At 51.0% G+C, this 17,995-nt stretch overlaps 1 protein-coding gene across 1 annotated transcript in view; it reads left to right on the forward strand.

Moving 5' to 3' along the window:
* The first annotated feature begins 10,847 nt into the window (after positions 1–10,847).
* Positions 10,848–17,995, forward strand: part of LOC149329126 (uncharacterized) — a 36,117-nt gene continuing 28,969 nt past the window's right edge. The window contains exon 1 of the mRNA XM_089562130.1: positions 10,848–11,645. Within this exon, the coding sequence (XP_089418256.1) occupies positions 11,643–11,645 (3 nt within the window). The 5' untranslated portion in view covers positions 10,848–11,642. The remainder of the gene's footprint in view (positions 11,646–17,995) is intronic.

Here is a 17,995-nt window from a genome sequence, read left to right on the forward strand (position 1 = left end):
ACGGTAACGGTGGAAGCGTTCGGCCGTCCCCACACTGCCTGTACGGAGGCGGAGGAGGAGACGGAAATCGGCGCGGTTAAAACTGCCCGCAGGAATGCGGAGAGGAGGGTTGCTGGCTGCGACGCGGGAAACACGCGGCTGCAACGAAAGGTCAAACGGTGGGCGAGGAGAGGAGCGCACGCAGTAGTAGCGGCGGTGAAAAGTCGGCGCACATGCGCAGTAGCACGCGGCTGCGTCGCCACCTGCGCTGCGCGTGACGTCAGTCTGTCGCGGCATACGGCATACGCGAAGCTCGGCTCCGACCCTCGTAGTGAAGCTTTTCGCTTCAAAAGAATGGTACCATCGGATAGAGCATCAAAAAATCTCGTATGGGAAATCTCGGGGAGGAGGTGGGTTAATCAGTTAGAGCCAAAAGTGTAAAAAAGTGCGCGGGGTTGGAGCAATAGCGGCGCCAAAGTTGAAAACGCCGGAAGTGTAGTACAGCGTGACCGGAAGTGCGGGCGGAGCCAACGAGTGGCGCCAAATTTAAAAATGAAGCGTGGATTGACGTTTGAAAACTCAGATGCGCAATTGAAGGAGCTTGATTAACTGAGGCAATTAATTATGGTATCTATAACATATCGATAAGTGACCGACAAGTCATCGATAAGTAATTTACTTCCGGTTTGAGGGCTTCGACATCCGGTTACGAGTCTCAGTTGACGCGGCCGCCGCGGTAGGGTTCGAACACGGGTACTCCGGCTCAGTAGCCGAGCACCCTGGTTGGGGAAAGAGTCTGTCTGATCTTCACATCATCTCCTGATGTGTACTCGCATATATTTGCTGAAATCTCTTGCCCCAACTGCAACTTCTGTGGCGAAAAAATTGGCAGTGACTTAGCTCTGCTATGCCAGGATATGCATAGCGTGAGCAGTGAAGTTACTTGGCTCTGCACTGGCGGCAGCAGCGGCAGTGGCGAGTACGCGCGGCGAGGCGCGCCAGCTGTGCGCAGTGACGTCACTCGCTCCTCGCGCATGCGCAGTATGGTCGACGTAGGGAGCACGCGTAACGGCGACACTGTGGCCAATGTAGCTCACGCTAAAAAAGGCACTTTAAGCCACATAATCGGCGTCTGTAAAGCACATCCTCCACCCCTTAATGTCGACTGCTCTCCCACCTCATGCGTGACTTTCAACAAAGGTCAGCCACGACCGAGACAAGTCAAATATGTGATGCGAGTCTTGAATGTACTGGGGCATACCTACTGACCGCCACTCGGCTGTTTCGGTAAAAAAATGTTTACTCACCCTCCTCGAGATTCTTAACGGTCGCTGACATCGCACTGCACACGGCCGCCTTTAGCGTTTCGTTTCCATCGAAACATGGCCGCCGCGGCCTGCTACTCCGGCTCAGTTGCCAAGCGCGCTAACCACTGAGCCATAAATCGTAAACCCCTATAAGCCATAAACCGATCGCGGCGGCCGTGTTTCGATGATGGCGGAACCTAAAAAGGCGCCCGTATGCTGGGCGACGTCAGTACGCGTTAAATTTCCCATGTGGTTAAAATTATTCCGAAGCCTTCCACTTCGATACCTTTTTCTTCCTTTCTTCTTTCACTATCTCCTTTATCCTTTACTCTTACGGCGTGGTTCCGGTGTCTACCGAGATATCTGAGACCACCTAGGAAGGAAGGAAGGAAAAACTTTTGGGCATCTTCAGAGGCGTTCTCTCCTTCTTCTCTGCCGACGTCGTGCACCTCTAATCAATGATCGGTTACCCTCAGTCCAGGGCTCCGCTGGCCAGTGACCGCTGACCAGACCTTGTTGGTCTTCTCAGCTGTCACTGGACATTTGTCTCTCCCATTTCTCCGCACTCGTGTTTTGTATTTTGGGGACCACGTCTATGTTTTGGCAGGCCCACATGATGTGATAAAGAGTGGGGTTTTCGTCGCATCATGGCCATTTTTCCGCGTATATCGAAGGGTGCATTTTGTTTGTATATATAGGTTTGGGTAAGATCCTGTCCCTAATTGTATCCAAGTTATAGCTTCCTCTCTGCTGATATCGCATTCTTCTGCCTGTATTGTTTTCTAGTATGGCCGAGTATTCCTTGGGTGCTGCCGCGAGTTCCGCGGTCTGGTCGGATGCTCGGGAAGTAATGCAACCTCGAGCTATCCTGTCGGCCTCTTGGTTCCCTGCCACCCCCGTGTGCCCCGGTACCCACACAATTTTATATGTGGTCTTGTCGTTTTCTTCTTCGTGGATTTTAATTCTGTCGCTCGCTGCGAGGAGTATAACGAGAGCGTGGCAACCTATCCTGCCATTCATGTGATTTCGGCAGACTCTTTGAGAGTTCGTGAGTGTATTTAGTAACCACTCGGTTCTATAGCCCACCGCCACCGCTAGAGCAGCGGCTACTTCGGCCTCTGCAGCTGTGCAGTTTCGCATAGACGCGCTGATCATTTCGCGTAGAGACGAATAAACCATCGCGGTCACTGCAATTTCGGTGTCTTCTCTCTAGGACGCGTCTGCATACACGGTCGTGTCTTGAGGAGCGTATGTTTTCTGACGAATTCGGCCCTCGCTTCTCTTCTGCCTAGGTGGAGGTTGGGGTGCATGTTCCTTGGTAGTGGCGCTACCTTGAGGGACTTGCGAAGCTCGTCGGGAATCGTTTTTTCCGTCCTTGTCATTTCTCGCGTCAGCTCGCGGTATCCGAGCCTCTGCAGCAGAGCTCCTCCAGTCGTTGCCTGCCACAGCCCGAGTTTTTGCGACTCAAGCTGCGCCTCTTGTTGCTCCTAAAAGGTGTTTTGCAATCCCAGGGTTATCAGTTTTTCAGTAGACGTGTTGCGTGGTAGTCGGAGCGCTGTCTTATACGCTTTGCGCAGCAGGGCATCCACTTGTATTTCGCTTTTGTTGAGGCACTGCTAGGGTAGGCTGTACATGATTCGGCTAATTACCAGGTTTCTGACTAGTTTTAGTGTGTCCTCTTCATGCATGCCATGTCGCCTGTTGGTGATGCGGGTGTTCATGCGTGCGACTTGTAGCGTTGTTGCTTTGAGCAGGGTGAATGTGTGAGTAGGCGCTGGTTAGGTTGAATCCAAATGCCTAAGATTCTTACTGTTGTCTTTTGCGGTATGGGCGCCCCTTCCAGGTAGGCCTTGAGTTTCAGGTCCTCGTTGGTTGGGTCGGTCCGGTTTTGTTTGCCTCTCCAGCTTGGCAGCAGTTCCGATTTTTCGGTCGAGCATATGTGTCCTCTTTCTCCGAGGTATTGTTCTACGCAGGAGGCCGCTTCGTGTAGCCTTTCTTCCTTCTCTCCGAGGCAGCCCGTGTTTGTCCAGACTGTAATATTGTCGGCATACATGGCATGCCTGACGCCATCGATCTTTTCTGATTTTCGAACAATGCCTATCATAGCTATGTTGAAGAGTATGGGTGAGATAACTGACCCTTGGGGTGATTAAAAGTTTAAGGTCCCAAAGCGACTCAGGCTATGAGAGACCCTGTAGTGAAGGGCTCCGGAAATATCGACCACCTGTGGTTCTTTGTCGTGCACTAACGTCGCGCAGTACACGAGCATCTAGAATTTCGCCTCCATAGAAATTCGACCATTGCGGCCGAGACGAAACCGAATCTTTCGGGTCAGGAGCCGAGCGCCATATACTGAGCCACCGTGGTAATATGTTATGTTTAACCAAAACATGGTATGGTATAGTGCGGTTAAACATAATATACTGTATCATACCTATATACTTTATCATACCTATCCTATACCAAGTGTTTCCACGAAGGTGAACAAGAAATTTTTGAAAGTAGGCTTTTTCAGGTATGAAGTCGGTTCTGCGGCACAATGCCTGTGTTGGTGGACATTAGAAAAGAGGTAATGTTAACTAGTTTTCCGCTTAATAAATTTATGATAATAAACTTTTAACTTAAGCGTTACGCTTCTGTTTGCACTTAGAGATTTGTAGCCGGTCGTTAGTAATAGCTATATCAGGTTTTAGACTTTTTTTCGGAGCCCTTCACTGTGGCGTCTCTCAAAGCCTGAGTCGCTTTGGGGCGTTAATTGCATAAACCTAAACCAAGTTTTTATAATCTCGAAAAAGCGATCACCTTTAACCGTGCGGCTCGACAAAATTTGATTTTGTTTGGTTACTGGGGTTTTAACGCCCCCCTACTGCGACGGCCGAATTTCGATGAAGGTGAAATTCTAGGGGCCCGTGTACTGTGCGATTTGAGTGCACAATAAAGAACCCCAGGTGGCCCGAATTTCCGGAGCCCTTCAATACGGCGTCCCTCACAGCCTGAGTCACTTTGATTTGGTTTAGTTTATTAGGGTTTAACGTCCCAAAGCGACTCAGGGTATCAGAAATGCCTTAGTGAAGTTCTCCAGAAATTTCGACCACCTGTGGTTCTTTAACGTGTACTGACATCGAAAAAATTTGGCTTTTTCGGGTAGTTGCGTGCACTCCAGAGTTGACTTTGCCTGCATGCTTTCGAAGGTGCATTATTTTCGTACAATAGAGCCAAGTTTTGCCGAGCCACGGCGGTGAAAGTAATCGCGCTTTCGAAGTTCTACAAACTGATATGGCTCTTACTAACGACCGGCTACAAATCTCTTACTGTATACATTTGCCTATCTGTGATAGTTAAGAAGTTAGCAGAAATTATTTAAGTGGCTAACTTGTCAAATTTATTCATTGTTTTTTAATGCCCGCCAAAGCATTGTATTATTGTACTCAAAAAGCCGCCTTCACCCATCAAAACTAAATTGGTTAAATTGGTAAATTCGTTTTTGGGGAAAGGAAATGGCGCAGGATCTATCGCATGTATCTAGGCAGACTCTTGAACCACACCGTAAGAGAAGGGAGGAAGGTGGGAGTGAAAGAGGAAAGAGAGAAAGAAGCAGGTGCCGTAGTGGAGGTTTCCGGAATAATTTCGACCACCTGGGGATCTTTGACGTGCACTGACATCGCACAGCCCACCTCTGCGTTTCGCCTCCATCGAAACGCGGCCGCCGATGTAGGCGAAACGCAAAAATGCGCCCGAGTGCTGTGCGATGTCAGTGCACGTGGTGGTGGTGGTGAAAACATTTATTTCGAATGAACTGGAGGTATGTTTGGATCAGCCCGTAAGGGACCGATCCTTACAAACACTAGGTGGAGGTCCCTAGTATGGGACCCCAGTGGCGGTTGCCGCCGCCCGGGCGCGCCCGACTAAGGCTTGTTGGGCCTGTAAGTCGTGGCAGCCGAGCAGGGTCGCCTCCCAGTCCTCCCGGGTTGGGTTGGGGATGGGGGGAATAGCGAGGTTGGAGGGGCAGGCCCACACCATGTGATAGGTGTCAGAAGACACTGCACTACAGTGTGGGCAGCTGCCGCTAAAGGAGGGGTCAAAATGTTTTAGCGCTGCCGGGCACAGCAAAGTATTGGTGAAAAGGCGGAGAAGGAGCCGCTCATCCGCCTTCTTCAGGCCTTTACATGGGCTAGGGTAAAGGCGATGACAATTTTGATAATATGTTGTAATATCTTTGAATGTATAGACCGGATTAAAATCGGGTTCCTGATCGGATGGGGAGGAGAAAACAGCCCGGTGAGAGAGCGCGCGGGCGGCTGCGTCTGCTGCCTCGTTTCCTGCCAACCCCTGATGAGCAGGGGCCCATATGAGGTAACGGTGTGCGGGGTCCGTATCCCGTATGCAATTTTGATATATTCGATAGGCTAGGAAGGGAGTGCAGCCTTGTTCGACGTTCCGACAGGCCCCTCGCGAGTCGGTGATTATGTATTTTGAATTGGAATGTGAGATTCCCAGGTACTTACGAATTACACAAAGAAAAATTTGTTTTGTACCAACAATACTATGCAGTACATAAATATCGTCTTCTATGGGATCACACAAACAGAAGCGACAATCGCCTACTTCACCAACATTACCATTGAAGTAGTCTCTTATCTTCTTGCATTACGTTTCATTGTACCTTACGAGACACGCATCATCACGCAAACGACATGAGTCGGAATCTCGAAAAATAGTTTTTTTTTTTTCAGAAACCAAAATGCGTTCAGGAATATGTGACGATCAGCTAATCAACGCGGCGGACCTTTTAGGCCGGTTTTCTCTTTATTGCATTAGAATCGAAGTAAGGGTAGCTTTTTGAAGCGAAAAGCTGCACTACGCGGGTCAGAGCCCAGCTTCACGTGAGCCGAACTGGTGAGTTATGCGCATGCGCGATACCGAGTGACGTCACGCGCCGCGCAGGTGGTCTCTCCTTGCCGCTGCCGCAGCCGCCGCCGCCGACTTCGTCGCGTGACCATTCGGCGCAGCCGCGCGCTACTGCGCATGTGCATCGCCTCCTCGCTGTCGCTACAACTGCGCGCTTCACCGCTCCGCCCACCGTTTGACCTTTCGTTGCAGCCGTGTGTTGCCAGCGTCGCAGCCGGCAACCCTCCTCTCCGCATTTCTGCGGGGCAATTTTAACCGCGCCGGTTTCCGTATCCTTCTCCGCCTCAGTACAGGCAGTGTGTGTATAGAGGCTAGAAGGTTTGACAAAACTTCTAGCCTCTATAGTGTGTGGATGGCCGAACGCCTCCACCGTTATCGCAGTGCTCCCAGTGCATTGTGCTCGAAGTGCGACAGCCATGACGTCAAAACAAGCATAACTGAAGCTTTTCGCTTGTATATCCAGGCTTAACCAGAGCTCAGCCACTGCTTAATTCTTTCTACGCTTTCAAGCATATCGGATCTGAAAATTTTGTGCGCAGAGCAAGCACTTCCTTTTTGAGGAGAATGAGAAACAGAAAGACGCTGAAATTGTCTTATTCTCGGCGTACACCCCAACCGCGCCTTGAGGGAAGGCATGAAGCATAGAGAGAGAAGGAAGAGAGAAAGGGGTGTCGTAATGCTGCACTCAGGAAAAATTGCAGACGATTACGTTACTTCGTAATTCGAAATTTGAGCGCAGCTCCATCAGATGTTCCAGCTTTTCGATAGATTGAGGCAACTAATTCGAGCAAGACATGTATGTACAATTGCAGACAACCTGTTATTTTTCACACACATTCCTTCTTGAAGAAACACTCCTCTAACAATTCATGATTGTCATGAAGGAAGCCTTGTGATCGGAGAAATAGGTGGATATATGCTCGACTTGCTGCACCAATGCCTGGTCTTCAGAGATGATGTCTGTGCAAGTATTTCACGAGGTGAGGTTTTCAAAGCCGTGCGGTGGTGGTGGTGGTGAAAAACATTTATAATGCAATAAATATTTACAGAGAGGTGATTGGGGTAGGCCCTATTGGCCCTTTCCCCTAACAATAATAGGTGGAGCCCCTATTCCGGGGCCCCATTGGCAAGCAACGCCGCCCGCGTCCGGTGAACCAAGGCCTTTTGGGTCTTTAGGTCCTGACAGCCGAGCAGGGCCGCCTCCCAGTCCTCTCTGGTGGGGTTGGGGTTGGGGGGGATAGATGGGTTTGACTGACACGCCCAAACCATGTGGAAGGTGTCAGCCACCTCCCCACAGAACTGGCACGCGCCATCAAAGGATGGATTGAAATGTTTAAGCACCGCCGGGCACAGTACAGTGTTGGTAAGAATTTTGATGAGGAGGCGCTCTTCAGCGCGATCCAGACCCTTACAAGGGGCCGGGTAGCGCCGGTGCTCCTCCTTGTACGAGCGAGAGGAACCGGTTGTTCTCCCGCATATGTGTTAAGAAATTTGTTTGTCTTTATATGTGCATTAAAGTCCACACCCACCCTTCCACCCTGGCAGGTGGCAGTTAAGGTTGATCACGAGTGCTCGCTCACCGTTAGCTCTAACGCATGCAGCCCATACCTCTCTCTCATCACCGCACGTACCTATAAGCGCGATACAGGCGTCCACTGTCCCAGGGAGCCAGTTATGTATATTGCAAATTGGTTTTTGAGGAAAGGAAATGGCGCAGTATCTGTCCCCCATATCTCGGCGGACACCTGAACCGCGCCGTAAGGGAAGGGAGGAAGGAGTTAAAGAAGAGAGAGAGAAAGAGGTGCCGTACCTGCAGCCTGCCCATATCCACCCTTTTCCACTACCTTTGGGAATGCCCTTCCCCGCAGGCAGTACCCCCCATCCCCAACCCCACCCATTCTTCCTGGGATCATCCTTTACAGACCGCTCAGCCCGCCAGCCAGAAATCGCTGGTGGATAGAGCTTTACGTGAAGCACAAGCCCGTGAACTCCTGGACCAGTAGGGCACCACCCTGGAAGATCTTTCTTGGAACGACCACGTAAATGCAATTTCAATCAGGCACCTGCTGATTTGAAGGACACTCGACGAAGCTGCGTCCCATCCTAGGACATGGTTGTGCGGCTTGGAACCCTTCTTGGGACCCTTCGACGGGCCACTTATCTGTTTTTTTCAGCCCGCGTCTGCTGCAGCGACCGTGGTTGTTGCTGCGACGCGCTTTCCCTCTCCTCTGATCTTTTAACTCTCCTCTATCTGCACGTGGCAGCGGTGGTGGCTCGGCTCGAGCCAGTAGGCAGGCCCGTGCAATTTCCTTTTCATCCTTCTCTCAGTCGTCGCAACAACGACCCTTTGGTAAATTGGTTTATGAGGAAAGTAAATGGGGCAGTAGGTCTCACGTATTTCGGCGGACACCTGAGCCGCGCCGTAAGGGAAGGGAGGAAGGTAGGAATGGAAGAAAAAAGGGTGAAAGAGGTGCCGTAGCGGAGGTCTCCGGAATAATTTCGACCACCTCGGGATCACTGAGCCACCGCGGCGGGTAACCCTTCGGCCGCTTACCTGTTTTTTCGGCCAGCGTCCGCTTCGGCGGACGCGGTTGTTGCTGCTAAGCGCGTCTTTTCCTTTCCTTTTCCCTCTCCTCTGATCTTTTAACTCTCCTCTATCTGCACGTGGCAGCCGTGTTGGCTCGGCTCGAGCCAGTAGGCAGACCCGTGCAATTTCCTTCTCATCCTTCTCTCAGTCGCAACAACAACAACCATGCAAAAAATACACTTATCAGCGAACTCGAACGAATTCAAAAACGAGCAGCAAGGATTGTGACGCTCCAAGGGGGGCTAATTAAATGCACTGGCCATCTCGAAATTCGTGCGCACTCTGATTATTTTCGAAATTTTCAGCCTTTGTCGTCCTTTATCCCCTCAGTATGAGTTTCACTGTTGAAGCGCAGATGAGCTTCCAGGCACCCACAAAAAAACATTATTGCGTACCAACAAAACAAATCATCCCCTGAGGGATCACACAAAAAATTCAGGGGGCACTCTGCTGACCTAAAGTGCGGTAAGGCGAAAGCCTTGAGCGTGGTGTTGCTGCTTGTGTCACTGATGTGTAGTTGAGATGTTAAGCTTCACCTCTAAGAGTGAAACGCGACTACGTCTTGCAACGCTGCGAGGGAGTCCATAGAACGCCATCGCCCGTTCGGTTCTATGCCTAGCTCGTCGGTAAATTGGTTTTTGAGGAAAGGAACTGTATCTGTCTCTCATATCTCGGTGGACACCTAAACCTCGCCGTAATGGGAAGGGAGGAAGATGTGAGTGAACGAAGACACCGTACTCACTAGACGCGCCTTTGTTCATTCCGAACCATCGAGCTGGCATGGCGGAGTGTTTAGCATGCTCGTCTCGCACTGCGGAGACCGGGGTTCGATTCCCGAACTCGACCAATTGCTACTCGGTTTTATTTTTATATCTGGCCTGACTAGGTTAATTAGGCTAATTGGGTAAATTAAGCAATGAACTAAACTTATTCTCACTTACTTGGAGCATCACTGTACGATCCGTTTAATTAGCTGCATGGTTACTAGCCAAAGTACAATCGGCCCCGTTTGAAATTCGCGCACTATGACGTCACGACCGTTTCGACCAATTGAAAAGCGTAACATTTCTGTCGACAACTCCTGCTTACAATGATGAGGCATTAAAGGCTTCCGCCTTAACAGAACCAAACAATGCTGAACCGTCTACAATAACGGTACAACAGTGCCAGGAGATTAAATCCGACACAACCGACAGTTAAACAAACACCGCCGTTCATATGTCATCGTCTTCCTGGTATCATGTAAAACACGCGCCATCGCTCTAATGACATTCGGAGGAATCTGGATGAGCAAATGATGTGGTTAGGAAATCAGAATATATTCACGAAGATGTCGTCATGGACCACTCCGCTCGGCAGGGCTTTTAGGCCGGCTTTAAGTTGGCTGCAGTGTAATCGATATAAAGGTAGCTTTTTTGAATGTCATTTGCAATTATATTTCATGTAAACGTGACCAAAAAATCCGTTTGGAAAAGAAATGACGATTTATCTCACTTCTTGGTGTACACCTCCACCACGCTGTGAGGTAAGAGATAAGGTAGGAGTGAAAGAAGTAAGAGAGGAGAATGTTTTAGATTATTATGGTTTGGTTTGGTTTATGGGGTTTAACGTCCCAAAGCGACTAAGGCTATGAGAGACGCCGTAGTGGAGGGCTCCGGAAATTTTGACCACCTGGGGTTCTTTAACGTGCACTGACATCGCACAGTACACGGGCCTCTAGAATTTCTCCTCCAAAGAAATTCTAGCCGCCGCGGCCGGGATCGAACCCACGTCTTTCGGGTCAGCAGCCGAGCACCATAACCGCTGAGCCACCGCGGCGGGTTTAATGTCCCGAAGCAACTCAGGCTATGAGGGACGCCTTAGTGAAGGGCTCCGGAAATTTCGACCTTGGGGTTTTTCAGACAGAGAGAAAAACTCTGCCTCTCCCGTAAACGAGAGTAGAGTAAGCATGAAATGTTTACGGGCCTAATGTCATCTCGGTGGACACCCAAACCGCACCGTACAGGAAGGGAGGAACGTCACCACCCGTTCAGCGCAATGCCTTGCCATTTGAGCGCAAGGTTTTTTGAGGAAAGGAAATGGCGCAGTAATTCTCTGCCATCTCGGTGGACACCCGAACCGCACCGTAAAGGAAGGGAGGAACGCCACCACCCGTTCGGCGCGATGCCTTGCCCTTTGAACGCAGCGCTTCTCCCCCGGATCACGTATGACAACGAAGTGTAACGTGGCATTTATGTGCTTTCTGCACGCGTTATTAGAAATCGGAAATTATAATTCCGTGCATTATCAAACCCACAGCTCCACTGATATCTTGATAAACATTGAGAAGGCACTGGCAGCAGTTATTTTTTGTCTCATTTGGAGACCAACCGGCGCTTGCATGCCGGTCGCGTAGGAGGGCTTAGAGAGTCTCGTTAAATCTCGTTAAGTCTCGTACGGTTCCCGGATGTTCTCGTTTCAGAGCTCGGATGAGTGGATTTCAGTGCCCGGATGAGTGGATTTCAGTGCCCGGATGATGGCTCTCGGTCTCGGCGTGACGTCACCACACTGCCGACAACGGGAGCTAAAAGCATTTCATGCTTAAAAAAATGGCTGTGGCTCAACTTGGTTAAGCCGGGAAATCGCGAAAGCAATACCCATGGCTACGCCCTCGCTCACATGATAGTCGTGCTGTTCTGGTGCTTGTGTGAAACTTGTTGTATACCTTGGTGCTGCTGTGGTGATCACTTGGCTATTCTATGTACAACTAGTAGTGAAACTGTAATCGCTGCGCTGGGAGGATATACTTGGTTGCTGGTGATGTTAATGCAGACTGTAGAACTGCTGTTCCTGCACTGGCTACAACGGCATGCTTGGCACACATGGTAAGTGTCCTGGTAAATCAAAGTTGAAAGGCGAAAGCCTGAGTGCTGCATTCTGCTACGCGGTTGTTCACTGCACATTTTAAGGCGAAAGCCTTTAATGTCTCATCGTTGTAAGCAGGAGTTGTCGACAGAAATCTAACGCTTTTCAGTTGGTCGAAACGGTCGAGACGTCTCAGTGCGCCAATTTCAAACCATGCAACCAATTGAAGGGATCATATAGTGGTGCCCCATGTAAGTGGGACTGAGCTTAGTTAATTGCTTAATTACCCGATTAGCCTAATTAACTTTTCTAGTCAGGCCATATAAATAAATAAAACCGAATAGGAAATTCGTCGAGCTCGGGAATCGAACCCCGGTCTTCGGAGTGCGAGACGAGCATGCTACCTACTCCACCATGCCAGCTCGATGGTTTGGAATGAACAAAGGCGCGTCTAGTGAATACGGTGTCTTCGTTCATTCCCATTTTCCTCCCTTCCCTTCCGGCGAGGTTTAGGTGTCCACCGAGATATGAGCAACAGATACATTTACTTTCCTCAAAAACCAATTTACCGACGAACGAGGCGTACAACCGAATGGGCGATGGCGTTCTATGGACTCCCTGGAAGCGTTGCAAGACGCTGTCGCGTTCCACTCTCGGAAGCGAAGCTTAACATCTTAAGCATACATCAGTGACCGCACTTATAGGTCAAAAAAGTGCACCCCCCCCCCTTGAATTTTGACGGATGTCCACCGAGATATGTGAGACAGTTACTGCGTAATTTCCTTTCCTCAAATACAATTTTCATTTTCTTCAATACGGGCCATCTTTGTCTTTCTTCTTTCACCCCCACTTCCTCCCTTCCCCTACGGTGCGGTTAGGGTGTCCACCGAGATGACAGAGAATTACTGCGCCATTTCCTTTCCTCAAAGAGCGTTGCGTTCAAACGGCAAGGCATCGCGCCCAACGGGTGTTGGCGTTCCGTTGACTCCCTGGCAGCGCTACAACGCGCTGTCGCGTTAAACTCCAAAGGCGAAGCTTAAGCGTCATTAATGAGCAGTTAATTACTATGCAGGCATTAATCAGTAATTAACCATTAATTAGTGATTTGTCATCACTTAGTAATTAGTACTCAATTACATGTGACGCCACCAGTACCACAGAAGCAGTCAAAGTGCCGCCGCGGTGGCTCAGCGGTTATGGTGCTCGGCTGCTGACCCAAAAGACGCGCGTTCGATCCCGGCTGCGGCGGCTAAAATATTTTTGAAGGAGAAATTCTAGAGGCCCGTGTACTGTGCGATGTCAGTGCACGTTAAAGAACCCCAGGTGGTCGAAATTTCCGGAGCCCTCCACTACGGCGTCTCTCATAGCCTTAGTCGTTTTCGGACGTTAAACCCCATAAACAAAACCAACCAGAAGCAGTCAAAGTGGTGCGGAAAACGCTTTCACCTCTACGCACTTTAGACGGTCAAAGTGCCCTCTGAATTTTTGTTGATAAATTAACTGCCAATTAATGACGCTTAAGCTTCGCCTTTAGGAGTGGAACGAGACAGCGTGTTGTAGCGCTGCCACGGAGTCCAAATAACGCCACCACCTGTTCGGCGCGGTGCGTTGCCCTTCCAACGCAACGCTTTTTGAGGAAAGGAAATGGTCTGTATTTCTCTGTCATCTCGGTGGACACCTGAGCCGCACCGTACAGGAAGGGAGGAAGTGTGAGTGGAAGAAGAAAGAGGGGCCGTAATGAACAAAATGAAAATTGTATTTGAGGAAAGGAAATTACTCATTAACTGTCTGACATATCTCAGTAGACACTAGTCGAAAATTGTATTTGAGGAAAGGAAGTTGCGCAGTAACTGTCTGACATATTTCGGTGGACATCCTTTAAATTTTGCTCGCGGTGACGTCACGACAACTTGGGTCAATCTGAAACGCGGACAAATACGCCTTGCTCGTCGGTGAATTGTTTTTGAGGAAAGGAAATGTATCTGTCTATCATATCTCGGTGGACACCTAAACCTCGCCGTAACGGGAAGGGAGGAAGATGGGAGTGAACAAAGACACCGTATTCACTAGACGCACCTTTGTTCTCCTCAAACCATCGAGCTGGCATGGCGGAGTGGATAGTATGCTCGTCTCACACTCCGAAGACCGGGGTTCGATTCCCGAGTTCGACCAATTTCTTACTCGGTTTTATTTATTTATCTCGTCTGACTAGAAAGGTTTGACTAATAGGTTAAGTAGGGAATTAATTAAACTAAGTCAAACTTGCTTTGAGCATCACTAAACGATCCCTTTAATTGGTTTCATGGTTAGTAGGCAAAGTACAATTAACCCCGTTTGAAATTCGCGCACTGTGACGTCACGACCGTTTCGACCAATTGAAAAGCGTGACATTTCTGTCGACAGCTCCTGCTTACAACGATGAGACATTAAAGGCTACAGCCTTAAAAGCGCGCTTCGATCGCGGAGGCCACGCCGTGGTGGCGCCGCTGCGGCTTGCGACGGCGCGAGTCGGTCGCCCTTCCCTTCGGCGTGACGTCACAGAGCACCTGTTGCGCTCCTAGCGGAGAGCGCAGGCGTGAGGCGCCGGTGGTGGTGGCACCGCCGCGCCACGCCAAAGGCTGAAAGTGCAAGGGGGCTTAGCTTTGGTTAAGCTTGATAGGTTGCGAAAGCGCGCAGCTCCTCCAATTGAAGGAACGCAGTGGTCCGCGTCTACAGGTCACGCGTGGCTACCGGCCGGCGCTGCGCGACGACTGAAAGCGGAACGCAGTGCGCCCCGTCTACAGGTCACGCGTGGCTACCGGCTTTTTGAGGAAAGGAAACGGCGCAGTAATTCTCTGTCATCTCGGTGGACACCCTAACCGCACCGTAAAGGAAGGGAGGAACGCCACCACCCGTTCGGCGCGATGCCTTGTTGTTGCGACTGAAAGAAAGAGAACTTGTAGAACGCCGCCGGGCTTGCCATTCTGAGGCATTGGCGCGTTGCTTAGCCAACCGCTCTTGCCTTTCTTCATCTTCATCTGTCTCCTCGGCACGGCGCCGGCGTTTGCGTGCAGCACGTCGCTCCAGCGACGCCTTGTACAACTCCTCAGACATGACTAAGCGGAGCGCAACTGCGGCGCCCCGTTTATCCTCTCCTAGCGAGCGCCCTCACGCGGCGGGCCGAGGAGGCCGTCACGTGGTAGCCGCCGCGCGGAAAGAAGGAACGGCTACGGTGAAGAGACGAGTTGGGGCCCCTGCTCTCCTCTGGTCGTGACGTCATGCTGTCACGTGGTCGTGCGCCGCAGCTGGGCCGGAGCGAAGGAACGACCTCCACCAATGGCAGAAAAGTGCTAGCAGTATTGCTTTCGCAATAAAACTTTATTTCAACAGGAATTCCGGGCACGCCCCAGGGTCCACGCACGACCTCACTGCACTCAAGTGTTTATATTCGTAAGCTCCATAACATTGGCAGCACGGCCGGTGGCGATGGTCTGCACGGCCAGGTCCTCCGAGCACAGCAGGGTCTCCCAGTCCCAGGTCTTGAGGTTCTCTAGGTCCCGCGGTTGAGGGTCCGCCAGGCAGAGGGAAATGATGTGGAGGGAAGATGCGAAGGGTTCTGGACATAGAGCGAATGATGGAGTGAGGAAGGAGGGATGATAGTGGGCTAGGTTAAGGGTTGAAGGGAGAGTGTGTCTGTAGTCTGCGCCAGAGTGTTGCGTGTTTGTTATGTAGGGAGGAGTGGGGCGGGGGTAGAGCTGGCGTGAGGCTCTGTATGCCTGGGTCAGCTCACTAAATGAGTGCATGCGCTCCTTAGTGAATCCCCGATAAGAGGCCACCCGAACCCGGTTTAAAGAACCTCGGGCTAAAAGGTTGGCGGCCTCGTTTCCGGGATTCCCGGAGTGCGAAGGCACCCATATCAGCTCCACATGGCGGGGCGGGGGTGCATCGGGCGAGTCCAGTATGTCAAAAGCAGGGACATGAACTCGCGACCTCGAGCAAAATTTTGTATCGCAGTTTTAGAGTCACTTAAAATGTATCGGGCTTCCGTGCGAGTGATAGCAAGTGCAATGGCGGCTTCCTCTGACGCCTCTGGGGCCGTGTCTTGAGGGAGAGGTAGTGTGAGGTGAGTGGATGAAGAGTCCACCACAGCTGCTATCGCTTCATCACCCGTGGAGGCAGCGTCCACCCATACGGCGTCCGGCTCAAAGCCGTACGCTCGATGGAGTGCCTCCGCACGGGCTCTGCAGCGCTGCTCATGGTGGGACGGGTGCATATTCCTCGGGAGCGGCCTAATGTGAAGCTCCCGGTATCGGGGTCGTGGGATGGCGAGGAGGGTTGGGTCGTTAGCCGGCCGGTATTCTGATTCCGTGGGAGTCCAGGATATGCCGACCTGTGGAAGTTATTGTGAGCCTGATGTATTGGACCTGTCGGTGGGCCTCCACCAGTTCCTGGATCGTGTTGTGGAGGCCCACCACTAGTAATCTGTCTGTGAATGTGTTCAGGGGAAGATGAAGTGCTACCTTGAATGCCTTGCGAATAAAAGCATCCAAAACGTTTATGTCATCTTAGGATAGTTGTAAGTATGGGGTAGAGTACAGCACACGGCTGAGGACAAAGACTTTTTAACGTGCACTGACATCGCACAGCACACGGGCCTCTAGACTTTCGCCTTCATCGAAATTCGGCCGCCACGGCCGGGATCGAACCTGCTACTTTCGGGCCAGCAGCCGGGCGCCGTAACCACTGAGCCACCGCGGCGGGTTAAACAGAGGAGGTAAATGTGCCGTAGTCTAGAGGTCCGGAATAATTTCGACCACCTGGGGATCTCTAACGTGCGCTAACATCGCACAGCGCACAGACGCCATTAGCGTTTGACCTATATCAAGTCAAGTCAAACTCTGCTTCCGTGGTCGGGTTCGAAGGGGGGCAGGTGGGACTGCAAGAAGGAAGAGAGAAAGGGGCGCCGTAGTGGAGGGCTCCGGAATAATGTCTACCTCGTGCGGATCATGGGTTAGCATTGCTTGGCACTGGGGCCTTTTGTGTTTCACTTCCATCCAAACGCTGCCGAGTATTTGGACACAGTAGCCGAGCGCGCTAAACACAACTACCGCGGCGGGCACACTGAGGATCCTCCAACCGCGCCCTGTCTGGGATAGATGCTGCAAGGTGGCTGATTTTGTCGAGTGCCGACATAAATGTGGCATTGATTTTCGTCGCCAATGCGGATATTCTGGAGAGAGAGAGAGAGAGAGAGAGACAAAACTTTATTGTAAAAGGAATTCGGGGCACGCCCCAGGGTCCCTGCACTACCCCACTGCACGCAAGTGTTTAAGTTCCTATGGTCCATAACTTGAGTCTATAGAGCGCTCACTTAACCACACATCAGTGACACACGCAGACACATCGCACTTTAGGTCAACAAAGTGCCCCCCTGGATTTTTCGCTTCTATCATTTCTTTGTCAAAGCAAACCTTCTGCTTTTGTCCGCCCATTCTCGAGGACTGAAAAAAAATTCAGGGGGGCACTTTGGCTCCCTAAGTGTTGTAAGGCGAAAGCGTTTCCGGGCGCACTATTTGGAAGTGATTTAATTTTTTTTAATTGTTGTTTCGTATCTTTTATTTTTATTTTCATTTTTTTTATCGTTTTTATTTTTGTTGTTTTTATGGTTATTTCTTTTCATTTTGTACTCTTTACTCTCTTTTTAACTTTTCATTTTTTCTTAATTTTTTGTCTACGCGGAATCCCGGAAACGAGGCCGCCAACCTTTTAGCCCGAGGTTCTTCAAACCGGGCTCAGGTGCCCTCTGATCGGGGATTCACGAAGGAGCGCATGCACTCATTCAGCGAGCTGACGCAGGCCTACAGAGCCTCACGCCAGCTCTACCCCCAGCCCCACCCCTCCCTAGATAACATACACGCAACGCTCTGGCGCAGACTACAGACACACTCTCTTCCCTCACCCCTTACCCTAGCCCACTATCATCCCTCCTTCCCCACTCCAGCATGCGCCCTATGCCCAGAACCCTTCGCCTCTTCCCTCCATATCCTTTCCCTCTGCCCGGCGGACCCTCCCCCGCGGGACCTAGAGAACCTCAAGACCTGGGAGGACTGGGAGACCCAGCTGCGCTCGGAGGGCCCAGCCGTGCAGACCATCGCAACAGGCCGGGCTGCCAGTGTTATGGACCTTAGGAACATAAACACTTGAGTGCAGTGGGGTCGTGCGGGGACCCTGGGGCGTGCCTCGAATTCCTTGTACAATAAAGTTTTTTCTCTCTCTCTCTCTGTCTACCACGGGTGACCTCATTTTCAGAATCCGCGTACTCTGACATCATAACCATTTCGACCAAACCAAAAGCGTCACACCTCTGCTGACAACCTTATGGCGACAGTCT

This window comes from Amblyomma mixtum, chromosome 9, assembly GCF_055824585.1.
Source record: "Amblyomma mixtum isolate Tamu chromosome 9, ASM5582458v1, whole genome shotgun sequence".
Lineage (NCBI taxonomy): Eukaryota > Metazoa > Arthropoda > Arachnida > Ixodida > Ixodidae > Amblyomma > Amblyomma mixtum.